The sequence below is a fragment of the Diospyros lotus genome, chromosome 2 (genome assembly GCF_014633365.1).
Source record: "Diospyros lotus cultivar Yz01 chromosome 2, ASM1463336v1, whole genome shotgun sequence".
Taxonomy (NCBI): domain Eukaryota; kingdom Viridiplantae; phylum Streptophyta; class Magnoliopsida; order Ericales; family Ebenaceae; genus Diospyros; species Diospyros lotus.
The window spans coordinates 25,571,120-25,598,865 of record NC_068339.1 but is presented as its reverse complement, the minus strand read 5'-3'; the positions used below and the strand labels follow the sequence as shown (position 1 = coordinate 25,598,865).

Genomic DNA, 27,746 nt, shown 5'->3' with positions numbered 1-27,746 from the left:
TGCATCATATATATTTCACATTGATTCTGACATATATTTAAACACAGTAGTCGCATCCTTGTCCCCACGACCGCTACAACTAACAACCACCTTCGTGCCATGTGGTAAAGTAGGGCACAATGTCTCAAGATGTGCCAAAGCATGAGAGGCTTCCAAAGCTGGAAAAATCCCTTCTAGTTTGCATAGCCTCTGGTATGCTGCAATAACATGCACGAAGTAAAAAAGGGTAAGCACAATATTATGGGATTTTTATCACTGTAAGATGATTCCTTAATTCCAAGTAGAATTAAAAAAAAAAAAAAAGTATGCACAATATTGAAGGATCCTTATGAATACAAGATGTGGCAACCCCAACGATACAATGGGTGAGCAACCTCCCACGCTTACTCTACAACCAAGGGCTTAGGGCTTTTTAGGCTTTAGTGCCTAAAAAGCTAATTGGTAATGACGGGCTCAAAAAGGTAGAGTGAGGACGCTCTCAAAGATTTTGAACTCAAAACCTTTCTCTAGACATTTACATTGAATGATATTTAACTACCACCCTAGTGGTGGCCATTCTTAATAAATTTTTGTCTGCATATGATCAGTACCCCTTATGTCTCTTACCATTTATTGCTTCTTGGTCTGTGACAGTGTAGGATTCTAATCGCCCAATGTCTTTTAGGAAGCTCAGCTCTGGACTCACCCCTGGATACTCCAACCTGCATTAATCACAACATTTTGTTCTCTATCATGACTACATAAATAGATAAACATCTTAGCCACAATTAGGATAATAGAAAATGATATTTTTGTAAAATTTTACATAGAAAACTCATGGGAGATGATATATAGTTGTGACATTATTGTAGTTATGAGTCAACTTTAGAGTTGGGATTCTTTCTTTCTTGTGATTCAAATATTATGAGTCACCCATAGTATGATATTTTTGGATCATGCTATTAGTACCCCTTAAGCTACAAATTGTATAACAAATGACAAAAATACCCCTCATACCACACCATCTCACTTCACCTTTTTAAGTGAGAGTATTTTGGACATTTTAATTATATTATATAATCTATGATGTACCGATAGTATTTTGTGATATTTTTGTGGACAACCTCACATCAACATCTTTGGTTGACGTTTCTTACGAAAAGAGCATTGATGGGCCACCTCTTTGATTGGAATTGGTTGTTCCACGTAGCAAAATGCCCAATATGCCGTTGCATTGATTTTAACAATCAAACAATGTAGAGATATATTAAACATTTTATCGTATCCAACCACCCATTCAAACTAGAAAATATGTCTATATGAAATATCATTATTCTTACAGAAATACTATTTAGATATATAGAAACATACCCAACACCAATAGAATGTGGCCTAACAATCTGGCCTTCCTCATCCTGCAGCAAGTAACACATGGCTCCATGGTAGACTCCCACCTCTCCGGTGGCCAGAGTCGCAGAGTGCCGACCGCTGCTCAGCCCAGCTCCGGCGGCCTCCACCCCTATCAACCTCACATCCTCATCCTTCACAAACTCATGGAATAATCCCAATGCATTGGATCCGCTTCCCACGCAGGCAACGCACACATCTGGCTTCCCTCCCCACCTCTCCATCGCCTGCTTCCTCGTCTCCTTCCCTATTACCGCTTGAAATTCCCTCACCATCCTCGGACATGGGTGAGGCCCCACCGCCGTTCCGGCTAGGAAATAGCTTGTTTCCAGGCTCCCAGCCCAGTTCCTGATGGCCTCAGAAGTTCCATCTTTGAAGGTACCATCAACAGGTTTAACCTGCAGGTTAATTAATAATTACCCATATAATTAAGACATCATCGTTAAAATAAAATACTACATCTAGCGGTTCATGTGATAATAAGATTTCATAAAGCTAGGGGGGAATTTTTGAAAGAGAGAAAAAAAAGAAAAGAAAAGAATCATCGATCTGACCTCGGCACCTAAGAGATTCATGAGGACAACATTAGAGGATTGCCTCTCCATGTCGAGGCGTCCCATGAAGATGGTACACTGCAGAGAAAGCTTGGCGCAGGCCGCGGCTGTGGCGACGCCGTGCTGGCCGGCGCCGGTTGCGGCGACAATGGCGGTGCGGTGGAGGCGTTTGGCGAGCATTGCTTGGGCGATGGCGTTGTTCATCTTGTGTGCTCCGCAGTGGTTGAGATCCTCTCTCTTGAGATAGATTTCTGGGCCTTCTCCTCTCTCATTCTTATAGTGATTGCTCAGCCTTTCCGCGTAGTACAACGGCGTTTCCCGTCCGACGTAGTCCCTCAATGCTGCCGCGAGCTCCGCCTATACGACGACAAATTAACGAAGACTGGTTTGATCAGTAAATTGATAAGAATATTTTATCAGAAATAACAAAACTAGATAGTTATTAATTATATGAATATATTTTTATTAATGTTTTTAACGATAAGAATTTAATGAGATATTTATCGTTCTTAGATTTAGTGCCGTTACAAGTGAAGAAAAAGATAAGTGAAGATGATGTTATCACCTTGGAGGTCATTCTACTAGATTGTCAAGAAAAAGATCAGTGATGATGATGTTATCACCTTGGAGGTTCATTCTACTAGATTGTCAAGAAAAAGATCAGTGATTATGATGTTATCACCTTGGAGGTTCATTCTACTAGATTGTCAAGAAAAAGATCAGTGATTATGATGTTATCACCTTGGAGGTTCATTTTACTAGATTGTCCACTCTTTTTCGTGGACATGAAGATTACATTTGGAATAAGTCTTTCTTTTGTTATTTTTACTTGTTTTTTATCATGAAATTTCCTACATCGCTACTTTCTCTTTGTGAGCTCGTAAAACTCATGTAGAAGAGTTTTAAACCCTAGTAAAAACAGCACTTTTTCACAAGAAAAAAAAAAAAAAATAGAGAGAGAGAGATGAAATAACCTTGAACTGAGGGTCAGACAAGGCAGAGTAGAACTCATCTTCAAGCTTATTCAAGCAAGCAATGAGCGTCTCGGGCACATATCTTCCCCCATATCTCCCAAATTTTCCTGCACTCCTCCCGTGATCTCTTCTCTCTTCGGCTTCAAGCAGCCTCTTCGTCAATGGCTTCGTACTGATCATTCTGGGCGTCGTTTCCAGCAGCACCCCAAAGCTCAGCTTGTCCTGCTGGCTCGCCGCTGCTTTCTCCGGCGACGGCAGCTTCGCCTGATTACGAAGACGAATTACAGCACCTCCACAGTTACTACTGCATGCCATCAAAGACATATATATTTATATATATAATCGTAGGTCTAAGTAAAGATGAGGGAAAGAGATATAATAATAATAATATGTTGATGAGCAGTTCTTGATTATGGGATCGAGTGGCCGATTTATATAGAAAAATTGTGTTGGGCATAGTAGTACGTATAACGACGCGACGTACGGAGATGGTCGGTCGGTCGATCAACGTAAGAAAGCATTTGTGTTGCGTGGAAGTTTGGCTTTGAGCATTTGTTCCACTTTCTCATGCGAATGTTATACTGAAGATAAGATGGTCCTTGTGCAGGGCCGGCTTAAATGTTATACAGAAGATAAGATGCTCCATGTGCAGGACCGGCTTAAATGTTATACTGAAGATAGATGCTCCATGTGCAGGACCGGCTCAACGGATTAGAGGGCCCTAAGCCATCATTAATTTAGGGCCCCAACTCTTTAAGAAAAAATTAAAAATTAATAAATTAAAATAATTATTCATTAAGTTGAAGGGTTGGGCCCTAAGCAATTGTCTCACCAGCCTACCCCTTTAGCTAGCCCTGTCCATGTGTGGTTAAAACGGTTTCAACGTGCTATCAATGGATGTAATAAAAAAAAAATAATAATACCATTCATTTAAATTGAAGATGAATCTCTAATCTAGACAATACCTTTTTATTGCACAATAAAAATGTTTAAGTGTCAATATTTATTATGCATATTTTCATTGTTCAATAAAAATGTGTCACCTAAACTAAACTGGAGATTTAATCTCCAATCTAGATAAATAACAATATTCTAAAAAAAAAAAAACTTAATGCAGACATCAATCCTTAACAATTAAAAAATATGACGTTTAATTTTTTATATGCAAAACATCAAGACTTTATATCTTAATTATTAAAAATTATTGTTTTAATTCCTTATGGTGACTGAGAGTAAATGAAATTGTTATCTATACCACGTAAAATGTTATGTTAGCGAGACATATTCAATTATGATTAATACATAAATATGAGATTTGATCTCTCAATAAAAATTTGACATTTGGTCCTTAATATGAAAAAAAAATCAAATTTGATAAAAATATACTTAAATTCATAAAAATACCTAAAATTTCATGCAAAAACCTAAAAATATTCCAAAAAACCCCTAAATTTAATAAAAAGACCTAAAAAAAATTCAAAAAAGACCTAAATTTCTTAAAAGGACCTAAATTTTTTATTAAAAAGACCTAAATATATTAAAAAAATACCTAATGAAAACTGTGATAATAAGAATTCAAATTAAAAACAACAAAAACTTCATTGAATCCATAAATCTTATTCATAAACTGTCAAATGATATCCAAAACAAGAAGTTAAACCTCATCAATCTTTTTTTTGAATATTTTAAAGTTTTTTTAATAAAATTCTTAGGTCTTTTTATGAAATTTAGGGGTTTTTTTTTTTTTATCAAATTTAGTTTTTTTTTTTCATTTAAGGGATCAAATATCAAATTTTTTAATTGTTGAGAGACAAAATGTTCAATTTTTTAATTGTTGAGGACCAAATATCATATTTATGTATGAAGTGCAATCTAATATGTCTCACTGATGTAGTGTTCATTCGAAGAAACGGACGCGTTCATGCATACGCTAACATTTCGTTACGATAAAGATTTAAACCAATAATTTTTAATAATTGATATACCGAATCTTAGCGTTTTGTACATAAAAAACTAAATATGATATTGTTTAAATTATGAAGAGAGCATCATATGTATTAAGTAAAAAAATAAATAAAAAAATAAAGAGATAACAGAATGCTAGAGAAAGTTATGTTAGAAAAAAGATCTTGCAAAAATACAAGATATTTATTTATATATATGTACATCAATATGAAAAAGTAAATTCACTTGCATGGTATAACAACGTGCTGGAGATGGTCAATCGATCGAGTAATGTACGAAAGCATTTGTGTTGCGTGGATAATGGTGGAGCCACATGAGGTCCACTTGGGGCAATTTTTTTTTTTTTTGAGTTTTTAAGTATTTAAAACAAATAATATTTTATATTTTTATGCTAATAAATTAAACACTCAAATAATTTTTTATAAGCTCCTTTTTAAAAGACATCTATAAGCTGAAAATCTACCATCATTATTATTTTATTTTTAAAATTATATTTTTTATTTTTAAATTCACTCATTAAATTAAAATTCTGAGTGGAAGTTTGGCTTTTGAGCATATGTTCCTCGTGCTCATGCGAAGTGTACTAATTATATAAGATGCTTTTACTGACACAGATGCTTTTTCAATTTAAACCTGACGCTGACTTAATTGAAAGAGATTATTTGTAGTATAGTACTGAAGAGAAGAGAAGATGCTCCGTGTGTGTGGTTAAAACGCTTTCAACATGCGATGATTGGATGTGATAAAAAAAAAAAATAATATACGGTAATTTTTTAATAATTAAATACAATATTTAATTTTTAATATACAAAATATTAAGACTTTATATTTTAATTATTAAAAATTATTATTTTATTTTCTTATTATAATTAAAAATAAACAAAACTATTATCTACACCAAGTAAAATATCACCTTAGGGAAACATTCGATTATCATTAGTATATAAATATGAGATTTAGTCACTCAATAAAAATTTTACATTTGGTCCTTTATATAAAAAAAAGACCAAATTTGTTAATGAAAAATACTTAAATTTCATAAAAAAAAACTTTAGCATTTTATAAAAAAATACCTAAAAATATTAAAATGACCTAAATTTCATAAAAACCTAAAAATATTCAAAAAATACCTAAATTTCATAAAAAGACCTAAAATTCTTATTAAAACGACCTAAATATATTCAAAAAAATACCAAATTTCTAAAAAAAATACATAATAAAAATTTTGATAACAAGAATTCAAATGAAAAACAACAAAAACTTTATTGAATCTACAAATCTTATTAACAAACTGTCAAATGATGTTTTAAACAAGAAGTGAAACCCCATCAATTTTTTTTGAATATTTTAAAGTATTTTTTATGAAATTTTTAGGTTATTTTATGAAATTTAGGGTTTTTTTATTATCAAATTTAGTTTCTTTTTTTTTTTTTCATTTCAAGCATCAAATATCAATTTTTTTAATTGTTGAGGGATAAAATGTTAAATTTTGTAATTGTTGAGAGACCAAATGTTATATTTATGTATGAAGCCTAATCTGATGTATCTTGCTGACATAGCGTTCACTTAGAAAAATGAGCACGTTCATGCAGACACTAACTATCTGTTACGGTAAGCACTTAAATAAATATTTTTTAATAGTTGATATACCAAATCTTAACGTTTTTTATATTAAAAACTAACATCAATTAAAATTATATTTTTAATTGTTAAGACTGTGTCATATGTATTAAGCCAAAAAAAAAAAAAAAGAAGAAGTAAAAGCTATGATAGAAAAAAGATCTTACAAAAATACAAGATATTTATTTATATATATGTACATCAATATAAAAAAGTAAATTTCACTTTCATTTTATGTGATTTGCATCATCAAATGGTTCCTCCATTACTTTAGATTTTAACACAGCTAAAAGTTTTTTAAAAGTGACATAATTTTTAATATTCATCAAAGGCTTTAAATCATATAATTAAGGTCCCCATAATTCTAAATCAAAACTATAAGAGGTGGTTGTTGTGTCAATTTTTTAAAATTTTTTTATAAAATTTTAATTTTTATTTTCATTAAAAATTTAAGAAACTCGTTGAAATGTTAGCGATACAAAAAACATATTTTAAACATAAAATATTAGATTATATGTGTATACAAGAGAAATATGGGTTTTTGTTACTATAACAAGAAAAGAAAAAGAAGATTCTTAAAAAAATTGTGAAGAACTACTTTCTCTACAACAAAATGGTATTGTAGAATGTCATAATTAAAGTGTTTTTTAAAATAGTTAAGTTAATGATGGCATAGGAAAATCTATTTTGATAATGATTATTTTATGCAAAATTTTATTGTAAGACATATTTTGTGTTAAGGATATTTTGAGAATATACTTAAAGAATATTGACACGTTATGTTCTCATAGGTTTATTAATATGTTTTATATATGTAAAAATTATTTTATCCTTTAAGATATGTTAAATGCTCATATTTCCTAAGAACATGTTAAGGTTGTTCAGGATTTAGAGGGATATTCTTAATATCCATATTGCATAAGTATTGATATGCCCAAAATACAAAATAAATACTAGCACTCTTTGTTTGATAAGAGAATTTGTCACAAACAAAAAAATACCAATTTTGATTTGTCATACTCCAAAATAGAAGAAGGAAGAGTGATAAGAATCAAGTAAATTCACCACTAAACAAATGAAATTGTTTAGATAAGAATTCGGGTAAAAATTCTCTCTGCACTTTTTTCATAAAAATGTTCATATTAAAACATTACAAGATCATACATATAAATATTAGTCTTTTTGATAAATTACAATAATCAAAGACAAATATAATAATCAAAGATAGACGACATCATTGCCTCTTTTGACAAAAATAGACTACTGATGATAAAAGACACACCAAAAGCATAAAGTAGAAAAATATCACCATGCTACTTTTGACAAAGGGAATCATGATGATAAAATATAATGATACATAAAAGACAAAACACCCTAAAAAATAAAGGACAAATAAAGGATGGCATCATGCATGACTTCAATTAGAAGACTTGGGCTTGTTGGAAAGATTTGGGCCTAGCAAATGAGCTGATTGCTAGGGCTTAATCATGGAGAGCCTAGGTTGCATTTTGGTCTTGAGCTCTTTCAAGAAAACGAGCAATGTGATTAATTTAGGTTTTAACTTATTTACTTTGAATTGTAACTCTTCCAGATGGGCTGGAGTCTTCACAATAAATAACTCAAGTTCCTTTTGAAATTGTTTAGCCCTTGAACAAGTAATTAGTCTAAGACTTAGAATTACATGCTCTTGGACAACCCTTGCCTTTGTATTTTTACCGTATACATCATCATCCCATGGTTAAATAGGATTTGCCCTCAAATCCAACTCCTCAATGTCCTCCAAATAAGGTGTTAAATCCCTTATATTAAATGTAGTTGATACTTGATAATCACTTGGTAAGTCAATCTTGTATGTATTATGTAATACCCGGGAATGGTTTGAGGATATAAACGGTATTTAATGAAGGGCATAAATGGAATTTGCGGAAAAATGAGATTATAGGGTACACTAACACAGCTTTGGACGATCGAATTAGTCAGAGGGAGTACCCGGGACCCTAGATAGCCAAGGAAAATGGTATAGTATCGACGAGTGATTTAAATTATGTTTTTTAGTGATAAAAGAAATGATATCAGGAATAATTTTTGGTATAGCAAAAATATAGCTGCCAATTAGGTTGTATTACCGAATTGTTATAGACGATGTCCGAAAAATCAATGAAGTGTTTCTAGGACTAATATTTGATGTATAGAACAACCCTTAAGTGATTTCAGATTGAATCGAGTGGATTTGAGGTCAAATCGATCAATCGAGTCTATGTATAATTTTCTAAAATTGCCCGATAGAGGTCAAAACGGTAATTTTTTGGAAGTTTCAAGGGAGAGATGAGAAGTACTAATCTTGAGGGTCTTAGTGATGGTGCTAGAAAGATCAGGGCTTAAGGATAAGGGCCAAAATGTAAAAGGAAATTCAAGGGGGGCCAAACTGCAATTTCTAAAAAATTGCTCAGAGATGGTAGATCTGGCCGTGAATTCGGCCAGAAAATCGGGAGATTTGGGCAGGAAATCTCATCAGGGCATGGCCTAGGGTAGTCTAGGAGGCGTGTGGGAGGAGTTTTGGTCAAAAATTTGCCACGTGGGGGTCGGTTTTGGTCTATAAATAGCCAAGGGTTTTGGCCGAAAATAAAGCAACAAATCGCTCAAGTTTGAGGGCGAATCGAGCAAAGCCAATAAGGGGCTTTTGATCCTTGAGGCGAGGGGAGAATTTCTGGTAATTTTTGTGAATTTTCGAGGTGTTTTGAGAGTGATTTGAAGGCCGATCGGAAAACTGGGCGGTCCGCCATACCGCTCCTAAAACGGCCCGATCGAGGGCCTTGTCGGTGTCCTTTCAGCCTGAAACCTGTGGCAACGCGATCGACTGAAGGTGGGCTTCTAGGAGGTGTGGTCGGGGTCCAATTCCGGTCGCCGGCCGGCGACCAGCTCGCTGAAGAAGAAAGGGCGCGTGCAGTGCACGCGCGGTTGCCACGCGTAGCACCACTCGCCCGCGCGTGAGGGTGCTTGGAGGCTCAGGTATTTTGAATTTTTTTTTTATTATTTTGATAAAAATAAATTAGAAATTATGGTGGAAGGAAATTTTGAAAAATGTTGGAAGAAATGGTCATTTTGTAATTTTCAAGGGAAACAAGGCTTATGAAAAATAGAAGGAAGTATAAGAAAATTTTTAGAAAATTCTAGAAGTAAGGAAATATTCATTTATGAATTGTTGTGAAGAAAAATCAAGGAAAAACCTTGAGTAGGCATTTATTAGAATTTTTGAGGAGAAATATAGAGAAAATAGGAAGAAAATTTGAGAAAATAGATATTGATATGATTTTGAACAAACATGATGTCTAGGGTATCGTTGAAGCTCGAGGTTGAACTATAGAGCGTCTGGCACGAGAATTGAGGTCAAGCAAGCAAATTGAGGCGTATCGCGCTTTTCGAGAAAAATTTGAGTTGCGTCAAAAGGTGAGTGGTTCTGCCCCAAAAGACTTATAGTAGCATGTGAATGGTTTAGTTTGAGTGTTCATCCCTATGGTTTGGTTTATTATGATGGTCTGTCGAAACGGTTATTTACACATGCATTGAATTTCGTACGATTACATACATTGAACTGTTGATTTTAAGTTAGGCATTTTATGATTTTTTGGCATTGGCATGTCGTGCTATCCATGTGGGATGTGGGTTGTTAACCTGTGACGTAGCTCTCGAGTGTCAGCACTCAGAATGCGTACCAAGGGTTAATGCTATGTGACCTACTTGGGACGGGGTTGAGATGGACATCACCCTACGATACTCAAGTGGCGGGGCTGAGAGTGGACACCAACCCGATTGTTGGCTGAAGTGGCGGGGCTGAGAGTGGACACCACCCCGATTGTTGGCTCAAGTGGCTGAGAGTGGACACCACCCCAGGTTCCTTTGAGCAATAGCATTAATGCCGAGGTGTCGTGGATTCGAGGATAATGCTGATGTGACACTCATGGGGCTAGGGTTGCGTTGGGTTTTGGAATGCTTTTGAGTGGGAGAGTATAGCCTAACAATGACAATGGGGTGATTCCTGGGTTCATATGTCGAGGTTGTCCCTCTTAAGCAAGATTGGTTTGCCAATGGGTCGGTGTGGTCGTGTCGCCTTTAGAGAGATTGCATTTTCCCCGGTTAGGGCTAAGTGCTATATATGTGGGATTCTCTTAGGCTGGGATATGTCGGGATTTATCGGTTTTATATATGGTTTTGCATATCTGCATGAAAATGTTTTTGAACTCTCACTTAGATGATTCAACATCTAATTTGGACTATATCCCTGGAATATTCAAACGTTCTAGGTGAAAGTAGTGGCGCCAAGGGAAAGAATGTCATCGAGATGTAGCTGCTATGCTTAGTTTTCGTAGGTTTTGTCTATGATTGCGATGTTCATAGGTTATGTAATATTTTGTTATTTTCATGTGAAACATCAATTTGGTTATTGTAAAGGAATTGTCGGTTATATATCATTGAGGTTTCGATCTTGCTTCCGCTGATGTGATTGATAATGCCTATCTTAGTTTATTAATTATTAAATTTAGATAGCTAAGAAGGTACAATTGGGATTGTCGGGAAATGATTATGATAAGAGTATGTATATCGAGAGACTTATGTTGTATATAATATTGAAAAAAAAAATATTCCCGAAATCTCGAGGTAATGCTCATTCTGGGAAAACGGGGCGTTACATATTATCATTCACCATTTCTAATACTTTGAAAGGACCATTTGCTTGTGGCATAAGTTTAGATCTCTGTTTGGTTGGAAATCACTCTTTTCGAAGATAAATCCACACAAGATCATCCAGAGCAAATTAAACTTGCTTTCTTCCTTAATTTGCTACTTTCTCATATGTTGCATTTCGCTTCTCTATTTGTTGTTTCACACTTTCATGCAACTTCTTGATCAAGTCAGCCTTCCTTTCTCTATCCAAACATGTTTGCTTATTAAGCGAAAATGATGCTAAATCAAGTGGTGTAATAGGATTAAATCCATAGATCACTTCGAATGAAGAATATTTGGTTGCACTATGCACACTCCTGTTATATGCAAACTCAAGAAAAGCCAACACTCATCCCAATTATTCAAATTTTTATTAACAACAGTTCTAAGTAAAGAAGAAAGTGTATGGTTTACCACTTCGATTTGTTTGTCAGTTTGAGAATGACAAGTGATAATAAAGAGCAACCTTGTGCTAAGCTTCTTCCCCAATGTCTTCCAAAAGAAACTGGAGAATTTTGTGTCCTAATTAGATACTATACTCTTTGGTATTCCATGCAATCTTACAATGTCTCGAAAGAACAAGTTAGCCGTGCATGAGAAGCATCATCAATTTTGTGACAAAGTAAAAAGTGAGACATCTTTAACAACCTATCAATGACCACCACTATTGAATCCTTCCCTCTTTGCATTTTTGGCAGTCCAAGGACAAAATCCATGCTCACATCAACCCAAGACTGATCCGGAATAGGTAATGGCATGTATAACCCATAAGCAACTTCCTTACTTTTTGCCTTCTTACAAGTTACACACCTTTCTAGCACTCGATGCACATCTTTAATCGTTATTGACCAATATAAGTGTTCTTTAACCGGCTCCAAAGTCTTCTTCTCACCGAAATGACCAGCTAAATCTCTCCTAAGTGCTTTCCTCACTAAGAGTTTCATTATAGACCCATTAGGAATACAAAGTCTCTCAGATCTAAACAACTACCCTTCATGCCTGTAGAAACCAGTAGCATCCCCTTTCTTACAAGCCAAGTAAGTAGAAGCAAAGGTTGGATCATCTACATACTGATTTTTAATCAATTCAAACCCTAGTACTTGTTTTTTCCCTTTAAGTGCTTCAAATATTCATGGTCCGTGTGAATGACAAAGTCCTTAGGTAGTAAGTAGTGCTATTAAGTCTCCAAAGCTCTAATCAATGTATAGAACTCCTTATCATATATAAAATAATTCAAACTTCCTCTACTTAAGTTTTCACTAAAATAGGCTATGGGACACCTATCTTGCATAAGAATAGCTGCAATTCCAACTCCCGAAGCATTGCACTCCACTTCAAAAGTCTTCAAAAAATCAGGGAGAGCTAAAATAGGAGTAAAGCATAATTTCTTTTTTATCAACTCAAAACTTCTTTAAGTAGTCTCATTCCACCTAAATTCACCACATTTCTTGATGCATTCAGTCAATGGAGCAAGAATAGTGCTGAAATTCTTCACAAACCTCCTATAAAAGGATGTTAACCCATGAAAGTTCCTCATCTCTGAAACACTAGTAGGTACGGGCCACACCTTAATTGCTTTCACTTTCTCCTCATCAACTTTAACCTTATGTTGTGAAACCATGTAACCAAGAAAGATTACTCGATTTTGACAGAATTGACACTTCTTTAGGTTATTGAATAGCTTTTCCTACCATAACACTTCAAAGACTTCCCTAAGGTGCCCCAAATGCTCCTCAAAAGTTCTGTTATAAATCAAAATATCATCAAAATAAACCGCAACAAATTTTTCAATGAACTTAGGAAGCACATGATTCATTAATCTCATGAAAGTGCTTAGTGCATTAGACAAGCCAAATTGCATAACCAGCCATCCGTACAACCCGTGCTTTGTTTTGAATGCGGTCTTCCATTCATTCCTCTCCTTCATTCTAATATGATGATAGCCACTCTTGAGATCTACCTTTGAGAACAATTTAGAGCCATGCAACTCATCAAGAATATCATCCAACCTAGGGATTGGGTAGCAATACTTCACCGTTATCTTATTTATGACCCGATTATCCACACACATTCTCATAGTCTCATCGTTCTTTGGCACTGACAAAGCTAGTACAAAACAAGGACTCATTAACTCCCTTACGTATCCCTTCTCTAACAACTCGGTTACTTACCGATGCAACTCATTGGCTTCATTTGGATTGCTTCTATAGGATGGTCTATTCGATAAAATAGCTGCCAACATGAGATTGATTTGGTATTCAATTCCTTTAATTGGTGGAAGCCCATTTGGTATCTCTTTTGGAAACACATCAGCAAACTTTTCAAAAATCTTCTCAATTTGTGGTGGGAAAGAAGTTTCCTTGTTTGGCATTGCTTTCTTCACTATTAGCATTAGAACTAAGTTGTGAATGGATAAAGCTCGCTCTATCTCTCCCTTACTCGCAAGCAAACTTTATTTCTTTCCTTTCTCCATCAAGAGTTGATCTCATTGCACCTATTATAGACTAAGATGCGCTAAGGTTATGTTTTTTCCATCCTTAACAAAAGAATAAGTGTTTTTGAACCCATCATGCACAACCCTCCTATCATATTGCCATGATTTTTCCAAAAGCAATTGACTCGCATTCATTGAAATCACATCACATAACAACTCATCTTTGTATGTTTTCTTGATTGAAAATGGCACAACAACCTGCCTTGTAACCCTTACTTCTCCATTATCATTCAACCATTGCAACTTGTATGTGTGAGGATGTTTCGTTGTTGCCAAATTCAATTTTTCTACCAAAGTAGTGGAAACAACATTAGTGCAACTCCCTCAATCTATAATCACTCCATAACACCTTTCCATTAATTGTACATTTGGTAAGGAAGATGTTCTCATGTTACTCATCATTTATTTTTGCTTGTAAGTTCAGGAGGTCAAATCACAAGTAATTCCCTCTCATCAACATGTAAACTATCTTCATCCACACACTCATCTTCTTCCTCCATTGTTGCCTCATCTTCACTCTTTACCTCCCCTTGTGATCCTCGAAGAACCATCACTCTTTTATTTGGACATTCAGAGGTAATATGTCCATACCCAAGGAATTTAAAACACTTGATGTCTTAACTCCTCTTTTGAGGATTAGGATCACCCATTTACTCCTTATTTTTAGTCATACTTGTTAGTTGTTTGCTAAAATCCCCTATTTCCACTCGTTTTGCATTCTAATTTGAAACCACTCCTGGTGGTGTAAAGGATGAGTTGGTCATTTTATTACAAACTCTTTGAGACACCCCTTGCTTAGTTGGATTGCGTTTCAGCTGTCTCTCCACCTTATTGGCAAGTTTAATTATATCCTCCAAGAACACAAAAGGTTGTAACTCCACTGTGTTGGCATTTCTCTATTTAATCCCCCTAAGAACCTAGCAATGGTCTTCTCTTGAGGTATTTGTAACTCACATCTCATCATTGACACCTCAAATTCTCTAACACAATCCTCAACACACATGCCACCTTGCTTGAGATTTTGAATCTGCAAGAAAGAAATAGTCAGACAACGTGGGAAGGTCCTCGCGCAAATACTCCGATACTTAAGTTAGACACTGAAGATGATGAAAGCTATATTGAAATCAATATCTGAGTTATACCTTTTATGAAATAAGTGCATGCTTATTTATAAAGAGATATGGAGTAATGTTAAGTAATCTGAGATTAAAATTCTTATAGATAACGTCTATATTGACTTTTTAAAATCTATTAGGATTAGGATTCTTATCTTTTGAAACTTGTTAGGATTAGGATTCTTATGGATAATATTTATTCCAATATTCTGAAATCTTTTTAGAATTATAATTTTGTATGGATAATTGTTTATTCTTTTCTTGGAATATTTGGAAGGATTTTTGAATATCGGAGTTATCAAGTTTTCACGTTTGTGAATGATCCCTCGGGTTATAGGAAAATTTATGCTTTTTAGCCCGAATGGTTATTTTGAGTTTTTGAACTTTTTTGGTCTTTTAATGGGATTTTGCCTATGACACAATAATTACTCTCCGTTCTTTCATTTGAGTTTCTCGGATAGAATAGTAGATTGTGTCGTGGTCTACCCTTATTTTTTATGATAGATTATTCTTACACTTTCAGAAATTTTAATTTTGGATCATTCATATACTTTTTGCGTTTCTGATTTCAGGTCATTTTCATGCTTTTTGCGTTTCTAATTTCAGATCATTCTCATGCTTTTGCATTTTTTATTTTGGATCATTCTCATGTTTTTGTGTTTTTAATTTTTTTAACCGTTCTCACATGTTCACGCTTTGATTTTTGGGAACCGTTCTCGAGCCTTCGTGCTTCAATTTTTAAACCATTCTCACATGTTCGCGCTTAGGTTTTTTGAACTGTTCTAGCACCTTTGTGTTTCAATTTTTAAATCGTTCTTGCACGTTTGCACTTTAGTTTTTTAGAACCATTCTCGTGCCTTCATGCTTCAGTGTTTAAACTGTTCTTGCACTTCTGTGCTTTAGTTTTTAAATTGTTCCTACACATTCACCCTTCAATTTTTTGGAACCATTCTAGCACCTTTGTGCTTTAGTCTTTAAACCGTTCTCACATATTCCCACTTCAGTTTTAGACATCTGCATGTATTCGGGGCGAGTCCCTTGTCTGTTGACATGAGTGACCCCCAAACATCTTAACAAGTCTTTTGCATTTTGCGTGTGTTCGAGGTGAGTCTTTCATCCATCAACATTATTGACTCTCAGACATCTTAAGGATCTTGTTGGTAATAACTTTTGTCGCGTGTGTCTAAGGCAAGTCTTTCATGTGTCAACGTTATTGACCCTCGAACATCTTAACAGTTTTGTTGAGAATAACTTTTACCGTGTGTGTCTAAGGTGAGTCATTTTATCTGTCGACGTTATTGACCCTCAAACATCTTAATGGTTTTGTTGAGAATAGCTTTTGTCGAGTATGTCTAAGGCAAGTCTTTCGTCTGTCGATGTTATTGACCCTCGAACATCTTAATGGTTTTGTTGAGAATAACTTTTGTCGTGTGTGTCTGAGGCGAGACTTTTTGTCTGTCGACGTTATTGACCCTCGAACATCTTAACGGTCTTTTTGGTAATAAATTTTATCGTGTGTGTTCGAGACGAGTCATCTTTCGTCTGTTGACGTTATTGACCCCCAGACATCTTAACAATCTTGTTTGTTATAATGTCTCAACTCCTTAGTTTCGTGCGTATATGTTTGCCAGAATTGTGTGACGTAACCCCTACATTTGTTATTAGAAAGAATATTCATATTTTATTTTTGTGATTCATCATAATGCCTACATCTGCAATTAGAGAACATCATCATCATTTTAGTTGGGCAATTTAGTGTTTTGCCTATGTTCGTAATTAGAAAGAATATCTATATTTTGTTTTCGCGATTCGATATAACCCCTATGTTTGCAATTAGAAAATATGCATATTTTGTTTTTGTGGTTTGGCATAATGCCTATGTCCACAATTAGAAAGAATATTCATATTTTGTTTTCTTGGTTCAGTGTAAGCATACATCCACAATTAGAGAACATTAGCATTTTGTTTGGGCGATTCGGTGTTTTGCCTATGTCCGCAATTAAAAAGAAAATCCATATATACTTTGTTTTTGTGATTCGGTGCAATGCCTACATCCACAATTATAAAGAATATCTATATTTTGTTTTTGTGGTTCGCGTAACACTTACATTCGCAATTGGAGAACATCACTATTTTGTTTGGGCAGTTCAGTGTTTTGCCTAGGTCGGCAACCAAAAGATGTGCCAAGACTAAAAGCCAGTCTAATGAACGGCATAATGGCTTCAAGGGATGCACTTGCCTTTTTCTTGTATTGCCATAGGGAGTGGGTGGATGTATATTATATAACTGATTTGGATTTGTAGCTTCCCAAATCCAGAATCTTATCGCATTGTTGCAATTGTAATATTCTTAGACTTTTTGGAAGTTTCCCACATACAACTTCAATTGTTGTTGTCGAAATACAACAATAAATTTATTTAACTGAAAATGTAAATTGTTAAGCTGCTTGAATCTATAAGAAATGAACAATCAAATGGCATAGGGAGATCCTTGTGCAAATACTCCAATACTTAAGTCAGACACTTAAGATGATGAAGGCTATATTTAAACCAGTACTATCAGGGTCGTATATTTTCTAGAATGAGTGTCTGTTTATTTATAGTGAGATGTGAAGTAATTTTAAGTAATCTGGGATTAAGATTCTTATAGATAATGTCTATCTTAACTTTCTGAAACCCGTTAGAATTAAGATTTTTATGAATGATATTTATCCCAATATATCGAAATCTTTTTAGAATTAAAATTCTTTCTGGATAGGTGCTTATTCTTTTCTTGCAATATTTAGAGGAAATTTTAAATGTCAGAGTTATCTAATTTGCGTGTTTGTGCGGGACCCCCTAATTATGGAAAAACTTATGCCTTTTAGCCCAAAGAACTTTTGGTCTTTTAATGGTCTTTCGCCTAGGAAACAACAATTACAAAAATCACCTTCTATATTTTAACATATTAATAACCTCTCTCAATTGTTAAATAAAAGGATAAAATAATTATTTTACTCTCACTTCTTATCATTTTCCCTCATCTCTCATTTGATTTAAAAAAAATAACCAATGATCACTAGTGAACACTGATGTGGTTAGTTTGCATTCAAACCCAAATTCATCTAGGAATGAATTGTGTTAAACCTAAATGCATCTGGGTTTGACAAAACTTAGAATTAAGAAAAAGAGAGAGAGAGAGTTATTGAGACGGTGACACCCGGAGACAATGAAGGGAGGTTGCTAGGAGCTGGCGATGAAAGAAGTATCCGTGAGAGGAAGAGGCGAGATAAAGGAAATAATGGAAGAGAAAGAGAACGAGGTTTTGATGTATAAAAATATTTTGATTATTTTTTAATATTTAATTAAAATTAATTAATGGTAGAGAAATGACGACATGATATTAAATGTTAAGAATATAAATTATATTATTTTTAAACTTTAAAGAATAATATTTGGAATTAGCCTAATTCTTTTTTAGAAATATAATGCGTAATTTCCAGTAAAATTTAAAGTTGATGTATCTATCTATCTATCCATCCAAAAACTGATGTTTTACTGTTGCACCAGAAATGATAAATGCAAGCATGCTCGCGAAGCACAAAAGTCCACGGCCTCACAATTATGGGTGCTACAGTGCTTTCGTTTTAACAAATAATTTCAACACCAACGGCCCACTTACCCTACCCGACACATACAATCACAGCCTCTTTTCAGCTAAAGCACAAAGGTTTGTTTTTGCTTTGTTCTATATATATATATATATATATTGTGTGTGTGTTTGTTATTGAATTCAATTGGTGCATGCAATTGAGGGGGATAGGTGGATGGGTGGGAGGGAGAAAGAGAGAAGGAGAGGAGGGTTGGAGACGAGAACGGGTGAGTGCGTGGGTGGGTGGGAGGGAGAGAGAGAAAGACAAGGGGAGAGATAGTGAGATGCTATGACTCGCGGGAAAATTTTTAATTCCACCATCAAATCTTCAGAAAACCATCTTAACCATTCAAAAAATGTCTCTCCCATATTTGTGTTAGACAATTCAAAAATCTTTTGACTTTATATATATATATATATATATATATACAAACTTAGTGATTAACTCATTCTTATTTTTCAACCAAGATCTAACCTGTCCAATTATTAACTAAAAATTTAACATTCAAACTTCAATATATTAAAATTTAGAATAAAAGGCTACAATATATAAACAAGATAAATATTTATAACAATTCAATAAGTTCTTTTTCATCCAGCAAAATAAATTCTTTTTTATCTAGCCAAAAAAAAAAAAAAAATCTCTACATGCTGAATAGGTGAAGCAAAACAATATTAATCTATTTGAAATTCCTTTTCATCTTTAGCGTTAGCAACTAGCAAAACAAAAATGTCTTTACATTCTCAATAGCCAAAGCAAATGCTAATCGAATGATCAGTTTGAATGGTAAAACTTATCATCTATGTAAAGGTAAGATGGAGGATCTTTTATATGTGAAAGATTACTATTTACCTGTGTTTATCAAAGAGAAACTCGCTGAAAAATCTGACATTAATGGACTTTGCTACATCACTAAGTGTGTGGGCTGATTATGTAATGGGTGGATGATAATGTATTGAACAATATTAGTAGTGAGACTCATGCTCGTTCTTTGTGGTTGAAGCTAGAGCAATTGTATACTTGAAAGATTGGAAATCATAAGTTGTTCTTAATCAAGAAGATGATTGATTTGAAATATGAAGAAGGGATTTTGATGTCATCTTACTTGAATGCATTTCAGGGATTGTTCAATCAGTTGTTTGGTATGGGAATCATATTTGATTATGAGATTCAAGGTCTATGGCTTCTTAGTACACTATCGAATTCTTGGGAGACATTTAGAATGTCACTTTCTAACTTCGCTCCAAATAGTGTTATCTCCATGCACTTAACAAAGAGTAGCGTTCTGAATGAGGAAATGAGAAAAAAGTCACAAGCTAGTTCCTCACAAGATGACATTATAGTTATTGAGTCAAAGAAAAAGAGTTTGAATCGTGATTTGAAAAAGAGTAACAATAAGAGCCGAGGAAAATTAGACAAGTTTGAAAATGAAAAATGCCACTGGTGCCATAAAAAAGAGCACATTAAGAAGAGTTGTTGGAAGATGAAGAGAGACAACAAAAATGGAAAAGAAAAGAATCAAAGAGATAATGAGGAACGAGTTGCAGCCACTATCAAAAGGTTTTTCATTGTTCTTGATGAAAATGTTATGAATCTTGCTTGTCATGAGAGCAGTTGGGTCAATGATAAAGGGGGGATGCCATGCGTTACTGTAGGGGTGTGCTGGGAATCCCATATCGGTCCATTAGTAGGGGGATGCTAGGCTTATGTATGCTGGTTAGGCAACAATCTTTTGAAGGTGGTTGCCTAGGTTATTATATTTTACCTAGCCCCTCTAGATTTACCCATTATTTTTCAAAAAAGACATTAAGGCCTTTATGGTTTGGGTATTTGAGACTGATCCCTTAAAGTTTTGTGAAGATCTCGTGGTTCCTTGAAACTTTGGAAAATTTGCACTTTTGTCATTGAAGTTTAGAATTTCATTTCAATTAGGCCCTTTCTTCAAAAAATATACAAATCATCCATTAAATAAAATATCCAAAATGGTTAAATATTTTGGGTATTACAATGCATCATACATATTTCATATTGATGCTGACATATATTTAAACACAGTAGTCGCATCCTTGTCCCCACGACCGCTACAACTAACAACCACCTTTGTTCCATGTGGTAAAGTAGGGCACAATGTCTCAAGATGTGCCAAAGCATGAGAGGCTTCCAGAGCTGGAAAAATCCCTTCTAGTTTGCATAGCCTCTGGTATGCTGCAATAACATGCACAAAGTAAAAAAGGGTAAGCACAATATTAAGGGATTTTTATCACTGTAAGATGATTCCTTAATTCCAAGTAGAATTATAAAAAAAAAAAAGTAAGCACAATATTGAAGGATCCCTATGAATACAAGATGCGGCAACCCCAACGATACAATGGGTGAACAACCTCCCACGCTTACTCTACTACCAAGGGCTTAGGGCCTTTTAGGCTTTAGTGCTAGCATTATAATCCCCGTCATCCTTTAAAGCCAGTTGGTAACGAAGGGCTCAAAAAGGTAGAGTGAGGACGCTCTCAAAGATTTTGAACTCAAAACCTTTGTCTAGACATTTACATTGAATGACATTGTACTACCACCCTAGTGGCGGTCATTCTTTATAAAATTTTGTTTGCATATAAGTAACCCTTATGTCTCTTACCATTTATTGCTTCTTGGTCTGTGACAGTGTAGGACTCTAATCGCCCAACGTCTTTTAGGAAGCTCAGCTCTGGACTCACCCCTGGGTACTCCAACCTGCATTAATCACAACATTTTGTTCTCTGTCATGACTACATAAATAGATAAACATCTTAGCCACAATTAGGATAATACAAAATGACATTTTTGTAAAATTTTACATAGAAAACTCATGAAGATGATATATATATATATACTGTGAATGATTCAGATATTGTGAATCATTCACAGTATGATATTTTTAAATCATGTTATTGATACTTCTTGAATTATAAAATATATTATAAATGATAAAAATACCCTTTACTTTATTATCTTGAATGACAAATATTTTAGACATTTTAACCACATTATATAATCCATAATGTACCAGATATTTTTGTGGACAACCTCTCACATCAACATCTTTGGTTGACGTTTGTTATGGTCCACCTCTTTGATTGGACTTGGTTGTTCCACGAAGCAAAATGCCCAATATGCCGTTGCATTGATTTTAACAATCAAACAATATAGAGATATATTAAACATTTTATCCTATCCAACCACCCATTCAAACTAGAAAATATGTCTATATGAAATATCATTATTCTTACAGAAATACTATTTAGATATATAGAAACATACCCAACACCAATAGAATGTGGCCCAACAATCTGGCCTTCCTCATCCTGCAGCAAGTAACACATGGCTCCATGGTAGACTCCCACCTCTCCGGTGGCCAGAGTCGCAGAGTGCCGACCGCTGCTCAGCCCAGCTCCGGCGGCCTCCACCCCTATCAACCTCACATCCTCATCCTTCACAAACTCATGGAACAATCCCAATGCATTGGATCCGCTTCCCACGCAGGCAACGCACACATCTGGCTTCCCTCCCCACCTCTCCATCGCCTGCTTCCTCGTCTCCTTCCCGATCACCGCTTGAAATTCCCTCACCATCCTCGGACATGGGTGAGGCCCCACCGCCGTTCCGGCTAGGAAATAGCTTGTTTCCAGGCTCCCGGCCCAGTTCCTGATGGCTTCAGAAGTTGCATCTTTGAAGGTACCATCAACAGGTTTAACCTGCAGGTTAATTAATAATTACCCATATAATTAAGACATCATCGTTAAAATAAAATACTACATCTAGCGGTTCATGTGATAATAAGATTTCATAAAGCTAGGGGGGAATTTTTGAAAGAGAAAAAAAAAAAAAAAAGAATCATCGATCTAACCTCGGCACCTAAGAGATTCATGAGGACAACATTAGAGGATTGCCTATCCATGTCGAGGCGTCCCATGAAGATGGTACACTGCAGAGAAAGCTTGGCGCAGGCCGCGGCTGTGGCGACGCCGTGCTGGCCGGCGCCGGTTGCGGCGACAATGGCGGTGCGGTGGAGGCGTTTGGCGAGCATTGCTTGGGCGATGGCGTTGTTCATCTTGTGTGCTCCGCAGTGGTTGAGATCCTCTCTCTTGAGATAGATTTCTGGGCCTTCTCCTCTCTCATTCTTATAGTGATTGCTCAGCCTTTCCGCGTAGTACAGCGGCGTTTCCCGTCCGACGTAGTCCCTCAATGCTGCCGCGAGCTCCGCCTATACGATGACAAATTAACGAAGACTGGTTTGATCAGTAAATTGATAAGAATAGCTTATCAGAAATACAAAACTAGTTATCAATTATATGAAATATATTTTTATTATTGTTTTTAACGATAAGAGTTTAATGTGATGTTTATCGTTTATAGATTTAGTGCTATTTCAAGTCAAGAAAAAGATGAGTGATGATGATGTTATCACCTTGGAGGTTCATTCTACTAGATTGTCAAGAAAAAGATCAGTGATTATGATGTTATCACCTTGGAGGTTCATTTTACTAGATTGTCCACTCTTTTTCGTGGACATGAAGATTACATTTGGAATAAGTCTTTCTTTTGTTATTTTTACTTGTTTTTTATCATGAAATTTCCTACATCGCTACTTTCTCTTTGTGAGCTCGTAAAACTCATGTAGAAGAGTTTTAAACCCTAGTAAAAACAGCACTTTTTCTCAAGAAAAAAAAAAAAAATAGAGAGAGAGAGAGATGAAATAACCTTGAACTGAGGGTCAGACAAGGCAGAGTAGAACTCATCTTCAAGCTTATTCAAGCAAGCAATGAGCGTCTCGGGCACATATCTTCCCCCATATCTCCCAAATTTTCCTGCACTCCTCCCGTGATCTCTTCTCTCTTCGGCTTCAAGCAGCCTCTTCGTCAATGGCTTCGTACTGATCATTCTGGGCGTCGTTTCGAGCAGCACCCCAAAGCTCAGCTTGTCCTGCTGGCTCGCCGCTGCTTTCTCCGGCGACGGCAGCTTCGCCTGATTACGAAGACGAATTACAGCACCTCCACAGTTACTACTGCATGCCATCAAAGACATATATATTTGTATATATAATCGTAGGTCTAAGTAAAGAAGAGGGAAAGAGATATAATAATAATAATATGTTGATGAGTAGTTCTTGATTATGGGATCGAGTGGCCGATTTATATAGAAAAATTGTGTTGGGCATAGTAGTACGTATAACGACGCGACGTACGGAGATGGTCGGTCGATCAACGTAAGAAAGCATTTGTGTTGCGTGGAAGTTTGGCTTTGAGCATATGTTCCACGTTCTCATGCGAAGTGTACTAATTATATAAGATGCTTTCACGGTTGATTTCATTTGAAACCTGACGCTGACTTAATTGAAATATATTATTTGAAATACAGAAGATAAAGATGCTCCATGTGTGGTTAAAAAAACGGTTTCAACATCCCATCAAGTATGTAATAAAAATAAACAAATAAATAATATTATTCATCTAAATTGAAGAAGTTGGATCTCCAATTTAGGTGGTACTTTTTTATTACACAACACTATTTATTATGCACATTTTCATTGTTCAAAGAAAATGTGCCACCTACGTTAGAGATTCAATCTCCAATTTAAATGAATAATAATATTCTAAAAAAAAAATCTTAATGCAAATGTCAGTCCTTAACAATTAAAAAATATGACGTTTAATTTTTTTATGTGTAAAACAACAAAACTTTATATCTTAATTATTAAAAATTATTGTTTTAATTTCTTACAAAGAGTAAACAGAACTGTTATCTACACCACGTAAAAAGTCATGTTAGCGAGATATATTTGATTATGATTAATACATCAATATGAGATTTGATCTCTCAATAAAAATTTGACATTTGGTCCTTAATATGAAAAAAAAAAAAACCAAATTTGATAAAAAAAAAAATACTTAAATTCATAAAAATGCCTAAACTTTCATACAAAAACCTAAAATATATTCCAAAAAAACCCCTAAATTTAATAAAAATACCTAAAAAATTCAAAAAAGACCTAAATTTCTTAAAAAGACCTAAAATTTTTATTAAAAAGACCTAAATATATTTAAAAAATACCTAATGAAAACTGTGATAATAAGAATTCAAATGAAAAACAACAAAAACTTCATTGAATCCACAAATCTTATTCACAAACTGTCAAGTGATATCTTAAACAAGAAGTGAAACCCCATCAATTTTTTTTTGAATATTTTAAAGTATTTTTTATGAAATTTTTAGGTCATTTTATGAAATTTAAGTCTTTTTTTTGAAATTTTTAGGGTTTTTTTATGAAATTTAGGGGGGGGTTTTTTATTACCAAATTTAGTCTTTTTTTCACTTCAAGGATCAAATATTAAATTTTTTAATTGTTGAGGGACCAAAATGTTAAATTTTTTAATTGTTGAGAGACCAAATGTTATATTTATGTATGAAGCCCAATCTGATCTGTTTTGCTGACATCAACGAGTATGCTCATGCACACACTAACATTCTGTTACGATAAACACTTAAACCAATAATTTTTAATAATTGACATATCGAATCTTAATGTTTTGTTCATTAAAAACTAAACATCAATTAAAATTATATTTTTAATTGTTAAGAGTGCCTCATATGTATATTAAGCCAAAAAAAAAGTAAAAGCTATGTTAGAAAAAAGATCTTACAAAAATACAAGATATTTATTTATATATATGTACATCAATATAAAAAAGTAAACTTCACTTGCATTTTATGTGATTTGCATCTTCAAATGGTTCCTCGATTCCTTTAGATTTTAATCCAGCTAAAAGTTTTTTAAAAGTGACAACTTTTAATAAGCATCAAAGGCTTTAAATCATATAATTAAGGTCTCCATAATTCTAAATCAAAACTATAAGAGGTGGTTGTTGTGTGAATTTTTTTAAATTTTTTTACAAAATTTTTAATTTTTATTTTCATTAAAAATTTAAGAAACTCGTTAAAATTTTAGCGATGTGAAAAGCATATTTCAAACATAAAATATTAGATTATAATTGTATACAAGAGAAATAGGGGTTTTTGTTACTATAACAAGAAAAGAAGAAGAAGATGATTTTTAAAAAAATTGTGAAGAACTACTTTCTCCGCAACAAAATGGTATTGTAGAACATCATAATTGAACTTTTTTTATAGATAGTTAAGTTAATGATGGTATAGGAAAATCTATTGTTGAGTTTGTTCCAAAATATTTTGATAATGATTATTTTATGCAAAACTTTAATGTAAGGCATGTTTTGTGTTAGGGATGCTTTGAGAATATACTTAAAGAATATTGATATGTTATGTTCTCATAGGCTTATTAATATGTTCTATATATGTGAAAATTATTTTATCCTTTAAGATATGTTAAATGCTCATATAATTTCCTAAGAATATGTTAAGGTTGTGTTAATAATCTTAAGATGTTTTATTTTTTATTAAACTTTTTTTGTTCCTTATCTATCAATATGTTTAATATGTTAATAGGTTGTTCAGGATTTCGAGGGATATTCTTAATATCCATATTGCATAAGTATTGATATGCCCAAAATACAAAATAAATACTAGCACCCCTTGTTTGATAAGAAAATTTGTCACAAATAAAAAAATATCAGTTTTGATTTACACACTCTAAAATAGAAGAAGGAAGAGTGATAAGAATCAAGTAAATTCGTCACTAAACAAGTGAATTGCTTAGATAAGAACTAGGCTAAAAATTCTCTCTATACTTTCTTCATAAAAATGTTTATATTAAAACATTACAAGATCACACATATAAATACTAGTCCTGTTGAAAAATTACAATGATTAAAGACAAACATAATAATTAAAGATAAACAACATTATTGCCTCTTTTGACAAAAGTGGACTACTGATGATAAAAAAACACACCAAAAGCATAAAGTAGAAAAATATCAGCATGTTATTTCTTACAAAGGGAATCATAATGATAAAATACAATAATACATTAAAGACAAAACACCCTAAAAAATAAAGGACAAATAAAGGGTGGCATCATGCATGACTTTAGTTAGAAGACTTGGGCTTGTTGGAAGGACTTGGGCTTAGCAAATGGGCTGATTGCTAGGGCGATCATGGAGAGCCTAGGTTGCATTCTGGTCCCTGGCTTCCAAGAAAACGAGCAATGTGATTAATTTGGCCTTTAACTTATTCATTTTGAATTTTAACTCTTCCAAATGGGCTGAAGTCTTCTCAATAAATAACTCAAGTTCCTTTTGAAATTGTTTAGCTCTTGAATAAGTAATTAGTCCAAGACTTAGAATTACATGCTCTTAGATAGCCTTTGCCTTTGCATTTTTACCGTTCACATCATCATCCCATGGTTAAATAGGATTTACCCTCAAATCCAACTCTTCAATGTCCTCCAAATAAGGTGTTAAATCCCTCACATTAAATGTAGTTAATACTTGATAATCACCTGGTAAGTCAATCTTGTATGCATTATCATTCACCCTTTCTAATACTTTGAAAAGACCATTTGCTCGTGGCATAAGTTTTGACCTCTGTTTACTTGGAAATCGTTATTTTCGAAGATGAATCCACACAAGATCATCCGAAGCAAATTAAACTTGCTTTCTTCCTTTATTTGCTACTTTCTCATAGGTTGCATTTTGCTTTTCTATTTCTTGTTTCACACTTTCATGCAACTTCTTGATCAAGTCAATCTTCTTTTCTCCATCCAAACATGCTTGCTCATTGAGCAGAAATGGTGCTAAATCAAGTGGTGTAATGGGATTAAATCCATAAACCATTTCGAATGAAGAATGTTTGGTTATACTATGCACACTCCTATTATATGCAAACTCAACAAAAGCCAAGCACTCATCCTGATTCTTCAAATTTTTATTAACAACAGTTCCAAGTAAGGAAGAAAGTGTATGGTTTGTCACTTCAATTTGTCCGTCAGTTTGAGAATGACAAGTGGTACTAAAGAGCAACCTTGTGCCAAGCTTCTTCCCCAATATCTTCCAAAAGTAACCGAAGAATTTTGTGTCCTAATCAAACACTATACTCCTTGGTATTCCATGCAATCTTACAATGTCTCAAAAGAATAAATCGACCGCATGAGAAGCATCATTAGTTTTGCGACAAGACAAAAAGTGAGACATCTTTAACAACCTATCAATGACCACTATGATCGAATCATTTTCTCTTTGGATTCTTGGCAACCCAAGCACAAAATCCATGCTCACATCAACCCAAGACTGATCTGGAATAGGTAATGGCATGTATAACCTATGAGCAACTTCCTTGCTT

At 34.2% G+C, this 27,746-nt stretch overlaps 2 protein-coding genes across 3 annotated transcripts; both read right to left on the bottom strand.

Annotated features, from left to right (window-relative positions):
* LOC127793829 (tryptophan synthase beta chain 1-like) lies at positions 1-23,595 on the bottom strand. Of its 2 annotated transcripts, none has more exons than XM_052324574.1 (5): positions 23,196-23,595; positions 22,342-22,698; positions 21,756-22,189; positions 21,094-21,188; positions 1-197 (listed from the first exon to the last, which is right to left on the bottom strand). In XM_052324574.1, exons 1-5 carry the CDS (start codon positions 23,517-23,519, stop codon positions 16-18), a joined length of 1,392 nt encoding a protein of 463 aa, XP_052180534.1. In that variant the 5' UTR covers positions 23,520-23,595; the 3' UTR covers positions 1-15. The 2 variants fall into 2 exon arrangements, with proteins under 2 accessions (XP_052180534.1, XP_052180533.1); XM_052324573.1 differs by lacking the exon at positions 1-197 and adding an exon at positions 20,426-20,666 and having other exon boundaries at positions 23,196-23,593.
* On the bottom strand, positions 569-3,314 carry LOC127793830 (tryptophan synthase beta chain 1-like). Its single transcript, XM_052324575.1, has 4 exons — positions 2,915-3,314; positions 1,941-2,297; positions 1,351-1,784; positions 569-701 (listed from the first exon to the last, which is right to left on the bottom strand). The coding sequence occupies exons 1-4, from the start codon at positions 3,236-3,238 to the stop codon at positions 584-586; spliced, it is 1,233 nt and encodes a 410-aa protein (XP_052180535.1). The 5' UTR covers positions 3,239-3,314; the 3' UTR covers positions 569-583.
* Positions 23,596-27,746: the final 4,151 nt, after the last annotated feature.

Excerpts from the sequence above, each read along its gene's own strand:
- LOC127793830 (XM_052324575.1), bottom strand. The coding sequence starts at position 3,238 with ATGTCTTTGATGGCATGCAGTAGTAACTGTGGAGGTGCTGTAATTCGT. Across the intron at positions 2,298-2,914 it reads TGTCTGACCCTCAGTTCAAG|GCGGAGCTCGCGGCAGCATT; the intron begins GTTATTTCATCT and ends GTCGTCGTATAG. Across the intron at positions 702-1,350 it reads CCACATTCTATTGGTGTTGG|GTTGGAGTATCCAGGGGTGA; the intron begins GTATGTTTCTAT and ends TGATTAATGCAG.
- LOC127793829 (XM_052324574.1), bottom strand. The coding sequence starts at position 23,519 with ATGTCTTTGATGGCATGCAGTAGTAACTGTGGAGGTGCTGTAATTCGT. Across the intron at positions 22,190-22,341 it reads TGAATCTCTTAGGTGCCGAG|GTTAAACCTGTTGATGGTAC; the intron begins GTTAGATCGATG and ends ATTAACCTGCAG. Across the intron at positions 198-21,093 it reads AGACCAAGAAGCAATAAATG|CATACCAGAGGCTATGCAAA; the intron begins GTAAGAGACATA and ends ATGTTATTGCAG.